At 44.3% G+C, this 17,424-nt stretch overlaps 1 protein-coding gene across 2 annotated transcripts in view; it reads left to right on the top strand.

Annotated features, from left to right (window-relative positions):
- ror1 (receptor tyrosine kinase-like orphan receptor 1) overlaps positions 1–17,424 on the top strand; it is a 136,904-nt gene that overhangs the window by 82,806 nt on the left and 36,674 nt on the right. The window contains exons 2-4 of one of the 2 annotated variants that reach the window (XM_037115700.1): positions 8,461–8,523; positions 16,663–16,953; positions 17,242–17,275. In XM_037115700.1, coding sequence (XP_036971595.1) covers positions 8,461–8,523; positions 16,663–16,953; positions 17,242–17,275 — 388 coding nt within the window. The remainder of the gene's footprint in view (positions 1–8,460; positions 8,524–16,662; positions 16,954–17,241; positions 17,276–17,424) is intronic. The other variant, XM_037115701.1, reaches the window with a different exon arrangement.

Here is a 17,424-nt window from a genome sequence, read left to right as displayed (position 1 = left end):
ATGTTCAGTGAAGTGACAAGCTGCTGTTTAAAGCACTTGTTGGTCCGTGTCAGCTTTTAGCTTATTCTTGGTGCACTCGGGTTTCCTCTGAAGTTGCCCCGCAGCAGTTTAAGAGCTCTCGGAAGATGTCAGTCGCCAAGCTTTATTTGGGTCTACGGACATGTATTGAAATCAGTCTTCAGTGCACAGTTCTGTTTTAAGATTTTTTTTTATTATTTTTTTTTTATACCCAAACAGCCAACGGTTTCCTCCAATATTTCTTTGTGGTCAAGCCAAATTCCAGTGCAGCGCAGCTTTCCAAAACATGTAGTATGAGTTGCATAAAATACCTTCCATGTCAGCTCTGCGTGATTTTTGGATGGGAGGCCAATAATTTCTACTTTTTTTTTTTTTTTTTTTTAATGTCAAAGCAAACGTCTGTTGCAACCTGAGCTTTTTCTTTCTCTCGTTGTCTATTGTTCAAATCTAAAAAGGGCCTCATCACGCAGCCCCCTTGTCATCTACCCTGCTCACATCTCTCCCCCCCGCTCAGCCCTCCCCCTTTACCTCTCTCACCCCCTTCTGTGGTCTTATAAGGTTTCAGAGCAGAACTTTCAGAGGGGATGGAGGATTCTGTGTGTGTGTGTGTGTGTGTGTGTGTGTCCGTGTGTGTGTTATAGTGAATCCTGTGTTCTTTGGTCCATGATGTCCTCAGGTGAACACTCCCTGAAGTACCTGAACTGGGCCTTCTTTATTCCTCTTTATGCTCCAATTGAGCCTGGGAACAAACACACACACACACACACACACACACACACACATACACACACACACATAGGCAGGTGCAGCTGTGCAAGAGATCACTGCCAATTTATTAGATAGTGTATTATATTTATTTCATAGTTCATCACTGCAGCACACAGCCATCTTTGTCTGGGGTTTTTTGCTCTACTCTCTCTAATTTCAGGGTATTTTAACTGAGTCTTATCAAAGTGTTGGTGGTAGTTTTGACAGTATTTTCCATTTGTTAAAACAAAATGTTGTACCTACCAGGGTGGCCACGCATTCCTGTAGCTAGACACAAGCTAGAAACACAAGAATTGACCGCCTTAGTTACTGTTTTAGGATGTTGTAGGTCAGACAAGCTTGAACCAGCAAACTCCCCGTTAAGCCAGGCGCTGCAGTTGAAAACGAGGGAAGCCTCCAAACTCCTCTCGACGCAACGTTACGCTGGACAGAATTTGTCTTCCATCTTTGGGAGTGGAATAAACACAACGCCTTCCATACGGTCAGGGTTGTGAGTGTCGCTTTCACAGGTCCTTCAGCAACATCCATTTTTTTCAGCATAGACAAACCTAGCACATGTAAGATTAACAGGAAATGAGAAAGTTCAAGTCTGAGCGCCAAGCCTGCTCAGCTGTTAGTGGAGCGCAGAGGGAAAATGGGCAGGACTTAGGAAAGGTCAGTTCAGACGATCAGCCACATTTTAATCAGAAACCTAAAATGCAAGAGAAAACAAAATAAGTTAAGAAGACTCAGGTTTAAAACCCAACCTGTCAACAGTATCTATCTAGTAGTTAACAGAATCTACTTGCCACAGGTGTGTACGCACAAACTGTACTTGTGCAGTGAAGAATCATTCCTGAAATGTCAAATCCCAGAAGTTACTTTGGCAAGTGCAGTGTTATCAAATCTTGTGTCCGAGACTACGAAACAGGACCCGAGTTGTAATAAAGTAGAGTTTCATCTACCTACTCATTTCCCTCCCTGTGGCTCACCATGAGTCCCTCGACGCCGTGATGCCCGTGTGTGATTACTGTCACAGTTATTTACGTCTGAAACAATGACAGTGAACAAGTTCTGCAGCCAACACAAACCTGCACTCTGCCCGGTGTGGGACAGAAGCCCACTTCTTAAAAAGCAGATTTTTACGAGCGCCTTTCACTCTGGTTTTATTATGAAGTTTCTTTTTTTATGGTCTCTCCTGCTGTCTTTCTTTCTGCGCTCTCACATTTTCCAAGTCGTCGTCTTCTTCCGACCATTTATCTCCGAGTCCTCTCCTCTCCTTTACTTCTCTTCACCACCCTCCCCCCTTTTTCTCTTCATCTTGGCATGAGACATCTTTATTCTCTCAAATCCCCGTCCTTTCGCCAAGACTTTAACTTTCCGCTCGTTTTCCAATCTTGAGCCTAATTGTGCTAATAATTCATTAAGGCAGCTTGAGCCCTATATGGTGCTTTGTCCCGGATCTGGATGCAGGCCATAGTCGGACGTAAGCTTCTTAGTTCACCCCTCTCATTGTCTGGAACTGTACAGTGGGCTATATAAGACAAATGGATCTTGTACAGTGACACGAGAGAGTGGTTTGACAGGTAAAGGCAAAGCAGGAACGGGAAGAGATTTCTTTTTTAGTAGTAGCACGTAAATTCAGACAATAAAATACAGAGAGAGTGAGGACGCAAGAAGAAAGAGAGGAATTCGCTAAACGGAAAGAGAGAGGTCTGATGAAGACAAATCGGAGAGGGAAGTGTTTATCATTCCAGAATTTACCTCATCTCCACACATCTCCCTTTCACCTCTTTACGACAGAAATGTGACATAGCTATATTGTGAAAATGGTGGGTTTGCCACTCTTCCAGATAACCCCGGAGCTGGGTCAGTTTTCCAGCTAATAGGGAAGGAAGCGGACCTTGGGAGAGGCCCTAATAACAGAGCGGGAGAGCTCATACATCAGACTCACTCACCACACCAACCAGCCTGGCTCCAAACACAGTCCCCCAGACCATATAACAGCATATTAGCTGCAACGCATAACCGCTCAAATTGAACATTTCTGATTTTCGGTTCAGCTCTAGTCGGAGGCGCTCCCTCTTTCTCACTTTCTCCCTGAGGCCTCTCCCTCATTCCCATGCCTTGAAGTTTGAGGCGCTGCACAAATTCCCATATACGCAGCCGTCACAGTAAAGTCACACTGAACTCTCGGAGCTTTATAGGGGTTAAGCTCGTGTCCCTGCGTGATTTTTATCAACACAAGCCAAATACAGCTGGACGAGGATCACAGGCCGCTCTCATGGAACTTTCTGTGCCGAGATTTGATGTCTGGACTTCTCAAAGGCACCTTCATGTCAAACTTTCACTGTGTATTTTTGCCACTGGGATGGCAATTGAAGTGGCACTCGGTTGCAAATGAAAGAAGAGACTCCAAAGCTTTCAGTTGTATGAAATGTGCAATACCAGCCAAGACGGGAAAGTGATACTATAATAAAAGCTGTCAGGCACCCAGATTTTTTGATGCGCGTTCACAGCCATACCAAAGTGGCCTCTGAAGTTTGAACACATCACTACTGACATGCTATGGAAATATGTGCACGGCTCTGTGACCCAGGTTATATTGCTCTTCTTTCAAGGAACTTTAAAGGAAATTAATGCAAAGTTAGAGTTTTTAACAGATCAGATAATCTTCATTTTTAATGAAAATCCAATGGGCAGAGATGGTATCGCTGCATGAATGTCTCTGGGAAGCTAACTCGTGGCTGTTAAAAAAAAAAAAATGGGAGGGATGTGATTTGGTAGACAAGCAGTGAAAATATAGCTTGGCTCTTGGCTGCCGAGAGAGCAGGAAGCTGACTTTGGCTGATGCTGATAAATACTCTGAGAAAGGGCATGGAAAGGGGATTTCTGGAGACACTGTAGGTGTGAGCCACATACATATGGAGTGACGGTAGTACTGTTATCAGCTCATATCGAAGCTATGAACTGGAGTCCCGGTTGCCAGTTTTCTATCAAAATGGAGCCGGTTCCATTCCAGTTTGCCAACCAATTTTAGAAGTGTTTGCAATATATTGACTAGAAGCGAACTGATTCTGAATCCAAAAAGTTGGTTCCCAGCTGGAACCAAAAAAAGCTGTTTTTTCTTTGAATCAAAGTGCAAACTAATGTAGATGTTTCATATTCTACTGGTCTTTCTGTATTGTCCAACACCCTGCATTGATGAGGAATTCTTGACAAAAAACAATATAAATGGTGGAAACACAAGCTGGTTAGGTTCGAAGAATCTTGAGCAGAATTCAGTTTAAGAACCAGTGTTTAAAATGACTGGAGACGGATATTAAGGATTGCAAAGGAGTGATATGTTGACAGATTTGGATACCTGCATTTAACTGGCATTAGGCAGGTTTTTTTTGCTGTAACGGCAATAATAATACTGGAAATACTGTAAAGTTGTCTGTTCCCTCTTCAATGTGAATGTATTGCTTTTTGACTAAAGCAAACTCTGAGGCCATCTGAATTTGAGTCGATATGCAAGTGTGTTTGCAAGCAAATCGTTGTACCTAAATGACAAGAAAGTTGTGTCTTTACCTTCGAATCTGACCCATATTTTCCGATCCCAACAGCAGGATGACATTCACGAGAAGTGCTCGTACCTAACAACAAAATGGATGGTTGTCTGTTCCTTTACGAAATGACCCAAATTACAGTGAAACAAAGCTGTTCACTTTCTGATCTGCGACCTCAATAGTTACATTTTGGTAATGTGTAGGCAACTGAAATTGCTTGGCTAAGGTTGCGGTCACGGTTAAAAAGACCAGTGTTGACTGTTGACTGGAAAGTGGATGCTAACTGCGGTCTCAGGGTAAAATCAGAACCTTTGTCGGACACTTTGTACTAAAGCGAGTGAATATTTTAGCTCAAACCCAGCCTGATTCACTGCTACAAACACTACTTCATAGAGGGTCATACTGGCAGACCAGAATCTTTACAACACGCATTCCAGTACAACATACAGGGGGCCGTCAGAGTCTGGATCATGATCAAATCTGGTACAAGAATCACAACTGCGAGAACTATTGATCTGAGCTGACACAGGCACTGTGAAGGTACCTATTTTTAGGCCCTCTTTAACCAATGGGCGTAATCGAATTGCTTCCCTCTGTTACTGAGAAACATTAGAAAGCTAATCTCAAAATTGCCCCGCAAATCATCCAAATATTCCAGATGATTGTCTCAATGAAAGAGAACTAACAGATGTGACCTAAATAGGGGGAGATATAAAGTGGAGAGAGGGGAAGGAAGGAGGAGGAAAAACGGATTGAATAGCGTCCCGTCAAAATGGGCAGCTGTCTTATCTGCTAAAGTAAAGCCAATGAAATTTACTGCGCTGTTTTTCCTCCTTGGAAAAAGGAGTAAGACAACGGCGGACTGAGCAAAATCTCAAAAGAAAATATGATTTCCTTGTGACATTTCCTCTCAGAATGATGCAGCTGTGCCTTCTCCGTATCGTGTTTAGAAACTTCCTCATGGTACATCCTTGCTTTCCCTTTATATTCCCATGTCCAGCTCCTCTATTGAACTCTCACCTGGCTGCACTTGGCTGGCTTTGTGTTAGTGAAGCTAGTGAACTGCGACGTCCCCTCTCCTCTGTCCTTTGTAAACCACAGAGCTCTGTGTTTCTTTGAGCCCACCCGTCCAGAACACGGAGAGAAGTCAGACCCACCTTGTGGGCAAAGACTCGCTATAATACACTGTCATGTTAGGAGCCTCCACCAACCAACCAGCAAGTCATTTTGGGTCCCACGACACAACTCCAAAGGGAAAGGAAACCACGGGAAGAAGAGTTTCTCACAGTCCAAAAAACAGACATCCTTTTAATAAAGAGAAACCTTAAAGCTGCTGTCAGTACGATAGTCATACTGATGCTTTGGGGTTATAGGTCGGGCTGCCGTCCAAAACAACTGGGAAGTTTGGACTGAGACTCAAACAATCAACATCTTGCTCGCAGGAACTTGAATGAACACCAGAGCAAAAGTTGGCATTAGGAGAGCGAGTTAGCTGTTAGCTGGCAGCGAGCAGAAGAGTCCCCACGGTGTGTTTTTCTAAACGAGCTAACAACTGTGAAGCTAAGACCTTGAAGCTAATCAAGCTAAACCAACAGCAGGACAAAGAGTTTCTGTTATCAGAGGACCATGGCACCGTTAACTTGTGTTTAAATTGACAAGTAACAGTTACAGCAAATAAATGTACTGAAGTAAAATGAACTTGAATGCTAATACTTTTAACTACAGATAATGCTAATAATAAAGTTGAACCAACATTTCGGGACGGTCGTTGTTGTTCTTTAGCAGCTGCTGTGGGATGGTGCTGAAAAACCTTTGAGCACTGAAAACACCGCTGTCTATACAACACGTCAGCCCCCCACAGTGCTGCCGCATATCTGCAACAACCTGAAGCATAACTCATAAAGCTGCGAGCCGGGGTTGTTTTCATCCGGTCGCAGAGCCTCCAGACTCCCCTCACCAACAGGTGCAGAGGCCCAGAGCTCATGCTCATTAACACAGCTCATTTCACAAGCACCACCGCAAAGTCGTTACCATCCTGACACAGCACGCGTGAAACAACACATTATCACCCAATTAGCATGACCCCCATGTCAGGCGCCTGTTTGACTGCAGACTTTCCCTCCTCACCCACCCGGACCGTCACCCTGCACACCACACGCACAAGTGGTAATGCTGCAATTCGTAAATTCATCATTAAGCTCTTTTTTTGAATTTGTTTGCGAGAACATGTGCAAGAACAGTGCGCTCAGGGAAGGCTAGGTTCGCAGATAAGTTTGGGTTGGGTAGCTTGTGAATGTAAAGACTCATGACCTCAGTTGGCTGGCAGCCATCTGCTCATTCATCATGTTAAACTGTCCCAGGCTGCACACACTGGGTTCGGCCTGAAAAGCAGAACTCGTTGTAATTGCGGGATAATGTAAATGCGTTGAGTGTTTGTCAGTCGTCCGGTGTCCCAAGGATCAGCAAAGATAAAACTGTTTTCAGGTTCCATCCTTGTCAGTCCTTCATGTCTGAGTCCTGCGCAGGCTCTTTCACTCGTCAGGAATCACCTTCTGACCTGTGGCAGGGCAAACTGAAGCCCATTTTTCTGTCTCTTTTCCCCTGAAATGAAAAACAGAGGGCCACTCTGTCGTCAGCTGGTAATAATGCAGCATTAGATCCACATGGCCCGCTGATAGGCTCCCTGTTATACATTCAAACCTTTGATCCACACCAGCACGTGTACAATTCTATCACCACTGTTGTTTTGTATTTAAGATGGAAAACTCTGAACACCTGATGCTTGATTGGTTTGCGTCTGTATGCAGTCTTGCACATGTAGGAAAGTGGCTCCAACGTTGTGTTTATTTATATGATAATTAATTTGATTCAAGCATCAAGCAACCATACATATGTTTACCTTGTCATTTGACTTTGTTTGACTGCTGTTAATGTTTGAAGAGTTTGTTCACATATACAGACACAAATCCCATTTTAAACCAAACTTAGTATGCGTGTTAAACATGGATAAACCTGCAAAAAATAAACAATTGACTCCCTTCCCATTTCCAGTGGACGAGCTCCGCAATAATCTGATGTACATGTAGCCTATCCATAGATCTGTCCGTCCCATTCTTGAGAATGCAATATCTCAACAACACCTTGAGAGAATTTCTTCACTTTTTGCAGAAACGTTCAGTTGGACTCTCAGATTGATTAGATTTTCGGTAATTCTTGTTCTCTGGTGTGTCGCACTTGTGTCGCCAAAAGCCCCAGAGTCGTGCCCTCAGTTCGCAGACGTTCAACAATCGTCATGACATCGTGTTGGAAAAGTGGCATCAAGTATCTGCCGATCAGAGCTGGAGCCGATAAATACCTGTGATGCAGAGTCATTTGAACTCTGAAGATAAAAGCCAGATGTTAACGGGTGTCAGCAGGTTTTTTTTTTTTAAGTCCAGAGTGAAAAGGGGCAAAAGGGAGGTTTCCAGATGTGTTGAGCACTGGGCTGCTGATTGACCTACTCTGCTCTGATTGAACAACTTTTTTTAAAGGCATTTTCGTGGCTTTAGACCTTCTGACATGCAGCGAAGGGGGAACAGGCCAGATTTGAACCCTTGCGAGGACACAGCCTCTACACATGGGGCACATGCTACAAACTGAGCTACAGGGGTGTCCCACTGAACAGCTGCCTAGTCCTGATTTCACTATACTGGCACTCTTGCTAGCTTGTTTTTCACTGTGACAATCATTTTTTCCCCTATTTAGTTTTGATTACTTTTATGTTGTTGAGTCAGAGTAGAAAATAAGTGTGTTTCTTTCTGCCAAGGTAATCAAAACGCTCCGTTGCAACTCTGCATGTCAGAGGATATTTGCATAGAAGTGAAGCCTCCCTCAGCCTTCCCCACGCAGCACCACCGGATGACTTTTGATTCTGTGCATCAAGTTCACTTCCCAACGAACAGGCATCCTGTGTCATTTCCAGTGTTTTGCTTCTGTATTTGCGAGTAGGGCCGAAGCTCATGGCACATACTTTTTTTCACTCACTCTTCCACATTTATTCTAATTGCAGGGTTCGCGATCCACCGTTTGAAACATCATTGGAAAGTTGGAGGGCACGACAGTCAGAAAACATGCTAATAGTCTTCTCCATTTCCTCTGTTTACAGGGTCTGAGTTTCCCCAAGACCCCAGTGTGCTAGCTACCACTTCATGGAACACCTCTAGTGATGGTATATGCACACACATAAACACACACACTAACACACACACACACACACAAAGCATGGCTGAATTTCAACACATCTCTAACAAACCTCTTCTCGGACGGCCTGTGAACGCGTCTATTAAAAAGCAATGCATGACGATACGTTCGCAGTGCCATTAACACACGGTGCGTTGAACTGTGACCCCCCCCCCCCTACATGTGCTTACATCAAATGACGTGTTAAAAATTATACATCCTCTGTGAATGGTCACCTTCAGCCAGCCAGACAACACACATTGTCCCAGCGTAGGCCAGCGTGGAGGATAATTGGAGGAATGAATTACACATTGATCTACTCAACATGTGGGAAGACAGCCACAGGTGCACTGCATTTCCATAATTTCCACTGACCTACTTTTAGTTCTCTCTTTAGCAGCCATTAAGTGACCATCTTTTAAACCTTTTGCCACGCATAATCATCAAAGTATCTTTGAGCTTGACTTCTACGGCGATCCCCTTACTTCATCAACTTGCTCAGTGAAAAGTTTAAAAAAAAGACAAAAACAAAGTTGTTTGCAGATGTGCTGCGAGAGCCGATCACATGACAGAGGTTGTAACGGGGGCCGTGGTTGCAGACAGTGTAGTTTTCTGTCACAGGTAGAAATGTCCATCATTGGCCCGGATTGCTTCTGAATGAGGCCGTTGAGCTTATAGGTGTAATTTGTTGTATTCAGTAGTTTGCAAAATAAAACGGCCATCAGAGACCACCAGACCTTGAGCATCGATGGGGTTACTATTAATATAATGTGGTGGCAGAAAAGCCACAACTGCAACAAGCTATCACCTTTCTGTTGTTCTTGCCATTTGTTGTTTGCTGCTTCTTACCTTACCTGCCATCCTGATGTAATGCCCCCTCTGCAGCCATTCTTTGACTAATTGTAAAAATTGTTTTTCATTCAAAAATGGCAGATGAAGCTGTTTTAGCCTCTCAGATGTGGAGTGTCCTTGCTCTTTTTTTACTTTACGTAACTTATTTTGGTTTTTGAGTGCCAAAAACATCTCTAGACATCGACTTTTATTGACCAAATTAACCGATAATGAGTATAGTCAGCAGTTGCAGCCCTAGAGGGGATGCCTGCAATGAGCCAAGGTACGCAGGGTGCATTGGGTAGCCATCATGCAAACATGAACAGAGTTAAAATAAAAAATACAAGTGCTTTTGTACCAAACTAGTTTTTGTACGTGCAGGGGAGAACTGAACTGATGAGCTCATGATCTCCAGGAGTTTCACGCTCCAACAATGGCTCCTGCATCTGACAGGCTCGTTGGACAAGTCTTGTCAACAAGTCAGATTTAACATGCATGCCACCTGGTCCAAAACCCCGAGAAAATTGACTGTGGGATGCAACATGGAGGCTAAATTGCCTTTTAAAGCTGCTTGGCTCTTCCACACAAGCTTGGTTAGCTTATTCCTTCCCTTCCTTGATCAAAAAGGATTTTTTTCTTTTTTCCAGCTGATTGAAATTATGTCTTTTGTGGCGAGGATGGTCACGTCTCCTAGAGCTGCCCAGGTTTAGATCAGCAGATCCTGGTGGAGGAAGGATTTAAAACTGCTGTTCTCCTGTCAGCACCGCAGGAACAACTGAGTCAGAACCATAAATGATTCTGGTTCTACGGTTCTGGCTATATTCTTAACACTGTTGCCCAGAGTTATCAGTCAAATCTTGCCTCTTCTCTGGTTCCCCCTGGGCTTAGAGAGCCGGCATCTGCCTCGTCCTCCACTAAAATACCCTGACTTGGAAGATCTTCAACATGAGACTTCATTGAACTTGACCTTCATTCCTGCTCTCTCATTTTGTCGAGTTTGTTTAAATTCATCTCTCGCAAAGCCAAGTCTCCCACAACATCCGCCCCACAGCCGATTCTGCGTACACAAAAACAAAAACAAAAAAAAAGAATGTGGACGGTAGTTTCTGGACATGATGGAGAAGTTTAGTCAAGATAATGATTATGGTGACAATCAAGGATGTTTAAAAAGTCATAAATACGATGAGGAGCAGCTCCAAACAAATCCTAGAAACAGCTCTGTTTTTCCACAACAACATAAAATATGAAAAAGGCACACGCTTACCCCATGTGTTCACAGTAGTGTATGTGTGTGTATGTGTGTGTGTGTGTGTGTGTGTGTGTGTCATTTGGAGCTCGGCCCCATGACTAACATCTGCTTCTTATCTGATGGATGGATGGTGATTGCACCACTTGTTTTGTCTGCAGGCAGGGAATGGTTTTGATTGACCGAGCAGACAGCATTCAGGTAGCGTGGCTCTATCAGTATGCATCAGTAGCAGGAAGTTATCATGCTGAAAGAGGCTCATTATTGGGCTGAAATCAGGGGTGATGATAGTTTACTGAACTCATTTTCCTCCGGGCTTTCTCTCTCTCTCTTTCTTTTTCTTTGTTTCATTTGGTCCGTTTAGCTTCCCTCACTTCCTTTCCCCTCTCTCTCTCTCTCTCTCTCCCTCTCCCTGTTGGACAGCGACCCAACTTTAATGAAATTCACCTTTCGCCATAGCTGGCAGTGCTACAGTCCCAGCTCCTCAGTGTATCCTCAGAGTGTGTTTAGTTAGCTGTGCGGCCACTCAGGTTTCTGTGCCTGCGTCGTGCTGAGAGCGGCCTGCTTTGCGCCCGAGTGACTTACCCAGCGCGTATCCATGCACAGATCACAAAGGTGTTGCTCAACCCATCCGGAACATGCAAAGTTTGTGTGTGTGTTGCGGTCGCGTGCATGCGTGCATTTATGTTCGCATGCCTGCGTGTGAGTGTTGGATTGTACGTAAACCTGCTGCGAGAAAACGCAGGCTCGATGACAGGGCAACCATTCAGTCAACTGCCACATTAAAGGGACAGTCCGCAGCGACGGTTTGAGTTTCAGGGCACTCCTGGTGCCAAACACCACAACGCTCACCACGGGACGATTACATACAGAGTGTCTTTGTTACACAGACACTGGCAGGACATCGTCCTCTTCTTTCTATTCCTCCTCCTCACCTCAGTTCCCATCGTCTCCTCTCGTCTCTTCCCTGGTCTTCTCCTCCCCACTGCTTTATTGTTGGTTATTATAACGGCTAATGAAGTGCGCAGGCTCACCGTTCCAAAGACCATTTTCTTTTCCATCAACTCAACTAATGAGACGGTGATGAAGTGACCCACTTGCCTTTGGCGAAGAACACTTTTTTTTTTTTTATAAGCGAATCTGTTCTCATTTAATATACGAGGTGCTTTTTAGTTTTTAGATAGTGCGGTCAGACTCAACAGGCACATGAAGGCGGAGAAGTGTTGCATCGCCATGTAGGCAAGACTGGGTTCACTGCACTCATAGGCACAGATTCCCTGCAGATCCCTCGTGACTGCGTGTTGATGGTTGGGATATTAAAAAAAAAAAAATGAAAACACACGCCCACACACAGTAGGAAGCACACACACACACACACACACACACACACACACACACACACACACACACACACACACACACACACACACACACACACACACACACACACTATTTCACACCCTCATGAAGACAAATGTATCATCAGTAGCAGTGACCTCAGGTTCTACCAGGGTTGTCAGCTTCACATATTGACTGTGGCTGTTTGTTTTTGTGTGTGTAAGTGCGGTTGACAGAGGTGATGACTTGACTGCAGGGAATGTTGAAATATTTTTCGTGAGTCACATATGACACACAGCTAGAGCTGCCCTAAAACCATGTATCTCAGAGTTTGGGGATTTTTACATATTCAGATGCCATGCCTCTGCCAGGCTACTGCATTTACACTGAAATGTAAATAAAAGCAGAGGGCAATCCCAACCTAGCTGTGTTTACTGACAACAGTTCTGTGAGTTGTCCCTGTGCCCAAGCAGTATTATACTTTATACCATAATGTGTTTCTCAAAGTGGAGAACTTCACCCCATCCTTGCTCGTGAGCGACTGAGCCATTTGAGGATGCCTCTTCATACCCAGATACCACTTAACCTGTTTACATGGGGAGTGTTCCAAACAGTTTTTTTGTTTGTTTGTTTGGTTGGTTGTTTTTTTGTTTTTTTTTTGCTATTTTAAGCTTCCCACAATTTTCACAATTTTGTTGCCCCTGTACCGACTTGTTTTCGGGATATGTTTGCAAAAATGCAATGCAGTGAATGAGGTAAAACATTTAATATTGATAATATTGTCTTTTCTATTGTTTTTAATCTAAAGGTGAATTATGGAAGAATTTAAGGTTCAGAATAAACTTAGATTATCAACGGAATACAAATAGATAAGACTTTTGAGTTGGACTTTTTGGGGTTAGAAGGACAGCCACCCTCTGTCGACAGCCACAGCATTAGGACAGATGGGGCTGTGTATTCGGCCGTCAGTGCTGGGATTAGTTTAAAGCGTGCTTTACCTGCAGGTCAAGCTGAACGTTTTGAAGAAAGGAGGAAGACAATAAAAGCTCAACTGGACACATATTCAAAGGAGCACAACACAATACAGACCAAAGTGACAGCGCCATCCCAGCAAAGGTCAACACAAATCTCAATAAACCTGCTATAGATGTGAGAATATATCATTTAGTTTTACTGCAAAAATGATTATATTTGCTGGTTAATGTGACAAGTTCAGTGTTAACAACACAGCGGAGTAAAGTGCAACAAGAAAAGCTTTTTCCTTGAAGAAACTGGCTCCATTCCTTCCTTCTTCCTTCCGCTTGTCTCGTGACATTTAAGTGATTACGAATGTTAACATAATCAGCCCTGACAGTTTAAATGGAAAATTAAACGCAAAGCAGCTGAGTAAACAAGTTATGAGAAGAAACTGAGTGATACAAATTAACTGAGGCTGCTGCTGTATATCCTTTCAGTCAGCCTCCCACACACACACACACACTCACACACAATGTACATTTGTGCTTTTGCATTCCCTTCTATCAGAGCGAGCTTCTTGGGTCAGAATCATATCAGAGTTTGACCTGACTCTCAATTATGAGGAACCCGCTATCTGACCACTTGTGTTTTTATCAGATTTTACCTTGATAATCCATTTTCATGGCTTGTTAGAGCACACGGTCGGCACAGGAGTCTGTGTGAGTGTATTACATTTTCTTTAAGTGTGTGTGTGTTGTTGACTGAATGAAATGACGGAGGATGTGGTAGATGTAGATGGGGACCAATGGAAAAGAGAGAGAATGAAAAGTGGGGGATGTGGGATGGTTGATACTTGGAAACCATGTTATCATGACTGGGGTAATAGAACAGATATTTTTTTTATACTATATACTTGCTGGAGGCTGTGCTCTGACTGCAGTGCGGTAATGTGAAGAGACAGGACTGTACAAATAACAGAGTGTGTGTGTGTGTGTGTGTCTGTGTGTGTGTGAGACAGAAAGGAGGACAGATAAAGAGTGTGTGTGAAGGGAGAGAGTTGGTGGTGCTGATGCGGTCAGTGGTGGGAGTCTCCTCATATTGTCACACACTTGTTAGTACCACATTGCTGTGTTTAGCTTAGAGGAGCTTTAGGGAGGACTGTGTGTGTGTGTGTGTGTGGGTGCTGGTTTTACACACCCCATGACGATATGTCAGACGAGCTGCACGTACAGCCACAAGGTATGCTGCTCTGGTGACGGAGGGGACCAAGTAAGGGCACCTGCACGCTCCATGCAAAAAAAGTTTGCTACGGTTCATAACATGATCCTTTCACCTTAACCTGACCTCTTGTCATCTGTGAACTCGATCGCTGATTGTCTGAGCAATTACCAAGCATCGCGACCAACTCAAACTAACCAAGTAGCGTTAAATCTGGGTGTAATCCGTACAGTGCCTGTCAAGAAAAAAAGCGTAACTGGATTTTGAAGAAGTGCGTGTGCACACATACTGCACTGGCAAACGGGAGACGTGACTTGGAGTCATATCTTTGTGAGTGCGTGTCCAGCACAGAACAATAACAACACAGAGACCACACCCGTCTTCGAAGGCCTTTGTTTTAATCTCAACTAAACAACTGTGAAGTTTCAAGACTGCGTCTGGCAAGCTCGGGACGCTACCGCGCTGAAAACATCTGTACACAGAGACGGAGACGTGTAAACACCTGTCACAGAGCTCAAAACTGCTTCTGTGGACGTTCTCGCTGGAAGAGGTGTCTCCAGGACCACAATGATGACAATCACACACACCGACTCACAAGACCCACATGAAAACATTAGCAGCGGACACTGTCACGGCTGGTGGTTAGCAGTAACTTAATAATCCCTCTAGGAATAGGTTGTTCATTCAGTCAGATGTCCCGAGAACTGGCAATTTTGATGAATTCCAGTAATCATCATGATTATCTCCCTTTTACATGACAACATTAGAGTCACTGTCAGCAGATAACTTTCAACTAAATCAAATCTTGACCTCAACAAATTAGCTGTCTTGGAGACGCTCAAATGTTTTCTGTTGACCTTAGAGGAATAATTGCCTGACAGGCTTGAATCAGGGCAGAAACTCTACCTGCAACACACGGCATCAAACCCACGATTCAAGGGAGGGATCTGATTGTAATTCTTCTTCTTACCAGAACTATTACAAACCAGTGTTTCCATCACCTTTGAGTTCTGGTATTGTGTTTCTCCCACTGACTTGCATCTTTCACTTTTAAATTGACTACGCTTTAAGGTCCAGTGTGTAAGATCTGGTGGCATTGAATTAAGCAAACACTCTTTTATTTCACCCTCTGCTTTGATGGCCACAAAAAACACAGAAGCCCCCCCCTCGACAGTCAGTGTGGGTTTGTCCTTTCTGGGCCTCTGTAGCAACACGCCGGTGCAACATGGAGAAACTGCTCTGTTAATATAAAAAGCTCATTTTAAGGTATCGAAAAAACACAAACCATTTCCTGTTTCAGGCGATTATACTTGTAAGATGACATCATTATGAAAGGTATGTTCCATTTCTGCCCCCTAAATCCTGCACACCGGACCTATCTGTCGTGTACTTTTCACCTTAAACGACGAGGATAATCGGATTAATTAGGAGAGCAAGACAGAGAGCAGCTTTGGAAAGGACAGCAGTGCTCTTGTGGGGGGGAAACCCATGTCAGGAAGACAGACTGGGCCACTGTGAAATGTTTTTTGTGACCTGTATGAACAGAATACCAAATCACAGAGATGTATTTTTTTTAGTGGTGTGTCCAAAGTTATGCGGGCTCAGTGCAGGAACGCCTTTCCTAATTACTAAAATATTTAAATATGTGGGTGTCCGTGCATATCTAAGTGTGCGTCTCTGTTTTCACTCCTCAGTCTCCTCGCCTTTCACACAAATTGAAGCTTGTGTGACTCCTATTTGCGATTCCTCTGTATGTGTTTTTCCTCCTTTGTTTGTTTTGGCCGGTTCGTGTAACCAGCAGCATTTCTGCATACTTAAGATGGGTTTTTGGGGTTGAGGAAACTTTCCAGAGGTTTTTCTTGACATTAACACCAATGTTTTCCCTGCACATTAAGCTCTTAGGTGGCCCTCTGGATTGTTTTCTTCTGACCACCTTGAGGGAAAATGCGGTCGTGGAGATAACCACGCAAAAAATGTTTTGCTTTGTCCTTTCCAAGCACTTCTGAATGACAATGGTGGGGTGTCCACAATGGTTTTGGAAGCCTCAGGTTCACTCAGTTTGTTCTCCTTCAGGGTTTTTTTTTGCTCACAGCACAGGTGTTGTTGCCCTCATGAGCTCAGACGCGAGCTGTGGAAAACCCTCTGGCATTGCGCAGCCACGATGAAAAATAAAATTAGGTGTCACCACAGTGGCAACCGCAACGTAACTTGCAAAACCAGACCTTGAATATGTCTGAAAACACTGAATTGTTTTACCACTTCCTCTTAAACAGCAGCGTGTTTTGTTTTTTTTTTCCATCCAGCTCTTAAGTAGCGCAGAAAGTGTTGTTTGATTTATACCTTAGTTCTTGGCCTTGTGTAATACAATATTTTCCCTCCCCTTCTGTCTTTGTGCCTCTAAATCATCTCACTCCTGATGTTTCTTCTCACTTGGCTCCCCTTTTTATGCATTTATCTCCTCATTCTGACTGTCTCCTTGCTCTTTATCGCCCTTGAATTCTTTCCTCTCATCTCTCCTCTGCCTCTTTGTCTTCAAAGGGCCCTTCTTCATCCGCCTCGACAGGCCCATGAACAACATCACCACCTCTCTGGGCCACACGGCCGAGCTCACTTGCCACGTGGCGGGCAACCCGCCGCCCACTGTGCGCTGGCTGAAGAACGACGCCCCGGTGGTGCAGGAGCCGCGGCGGATCTCGTACCGATCCATGCCCTACGGGTCACGCCTCCGCATCCGCAACCTGGACACTACTGACACGGGCTACTTCCAGTGTGTGGCCACCAACACCCAGGGCACCGTGTCCACGACGGGCGTGTTGTTCGTCAAGTTTGGTAAGAGAACGTAAAGCCTGTGCACCTACAGCTGCCAGCGAAGCATTTTCAAACTTACTGGCATGTAAATGTCACCGTGAAGCAGCTTTGTGTCGAGTGTTTTACGCACTCACTCAGACAAACAGTCATATTTTTCCCTTCCTTTTTTTCCCTGCCATAGATCTGGCTCCTTTTAGCAACAGTCGTCTTGACTGATTCTTGCTTGTAGCTGGCAGTGTGTGCAGGGAGAAATCTGGGAGCAATATTGTTTATCCTGTTGTAAAAAAATCCCCTTGTCTTCTTTTCCAGATCCACTCCCTACACCTCTGCCAGGAGGGACAACGTAAGTTGCTTTTCCTCCATCCACTTTTCCCTCTGTCAGTCTGTTCGTGCTGTACTTCTCAGAATGCATACAGGGGGATGAGTACGACTCACATGTAGATAGCAGCAGAGTGACATGCATTGTTGCTCGAAAATAACAGATGTACTTCA

Source organism: Acanthopagrus latus, chromosome 11 (assembly GCF_904848185.1).
Source record: "Acanthopagrus latus isolate v.2019 chromosome 11, fAcaLat1.1, whole genome shotgun sequence".
Classification (NCBI taxonomy): domain Eukaryota; kingdom Metazoa; phylum Chordata; class Actinopteri; order Spariformes; family Sparidae; genus Acanthopagrus; species Acanthopagrus latus.
Note: the sequence above shows the minus strand (reverse complement) of the source record. Positions and strands in the feature narration are given on the sequence as shown.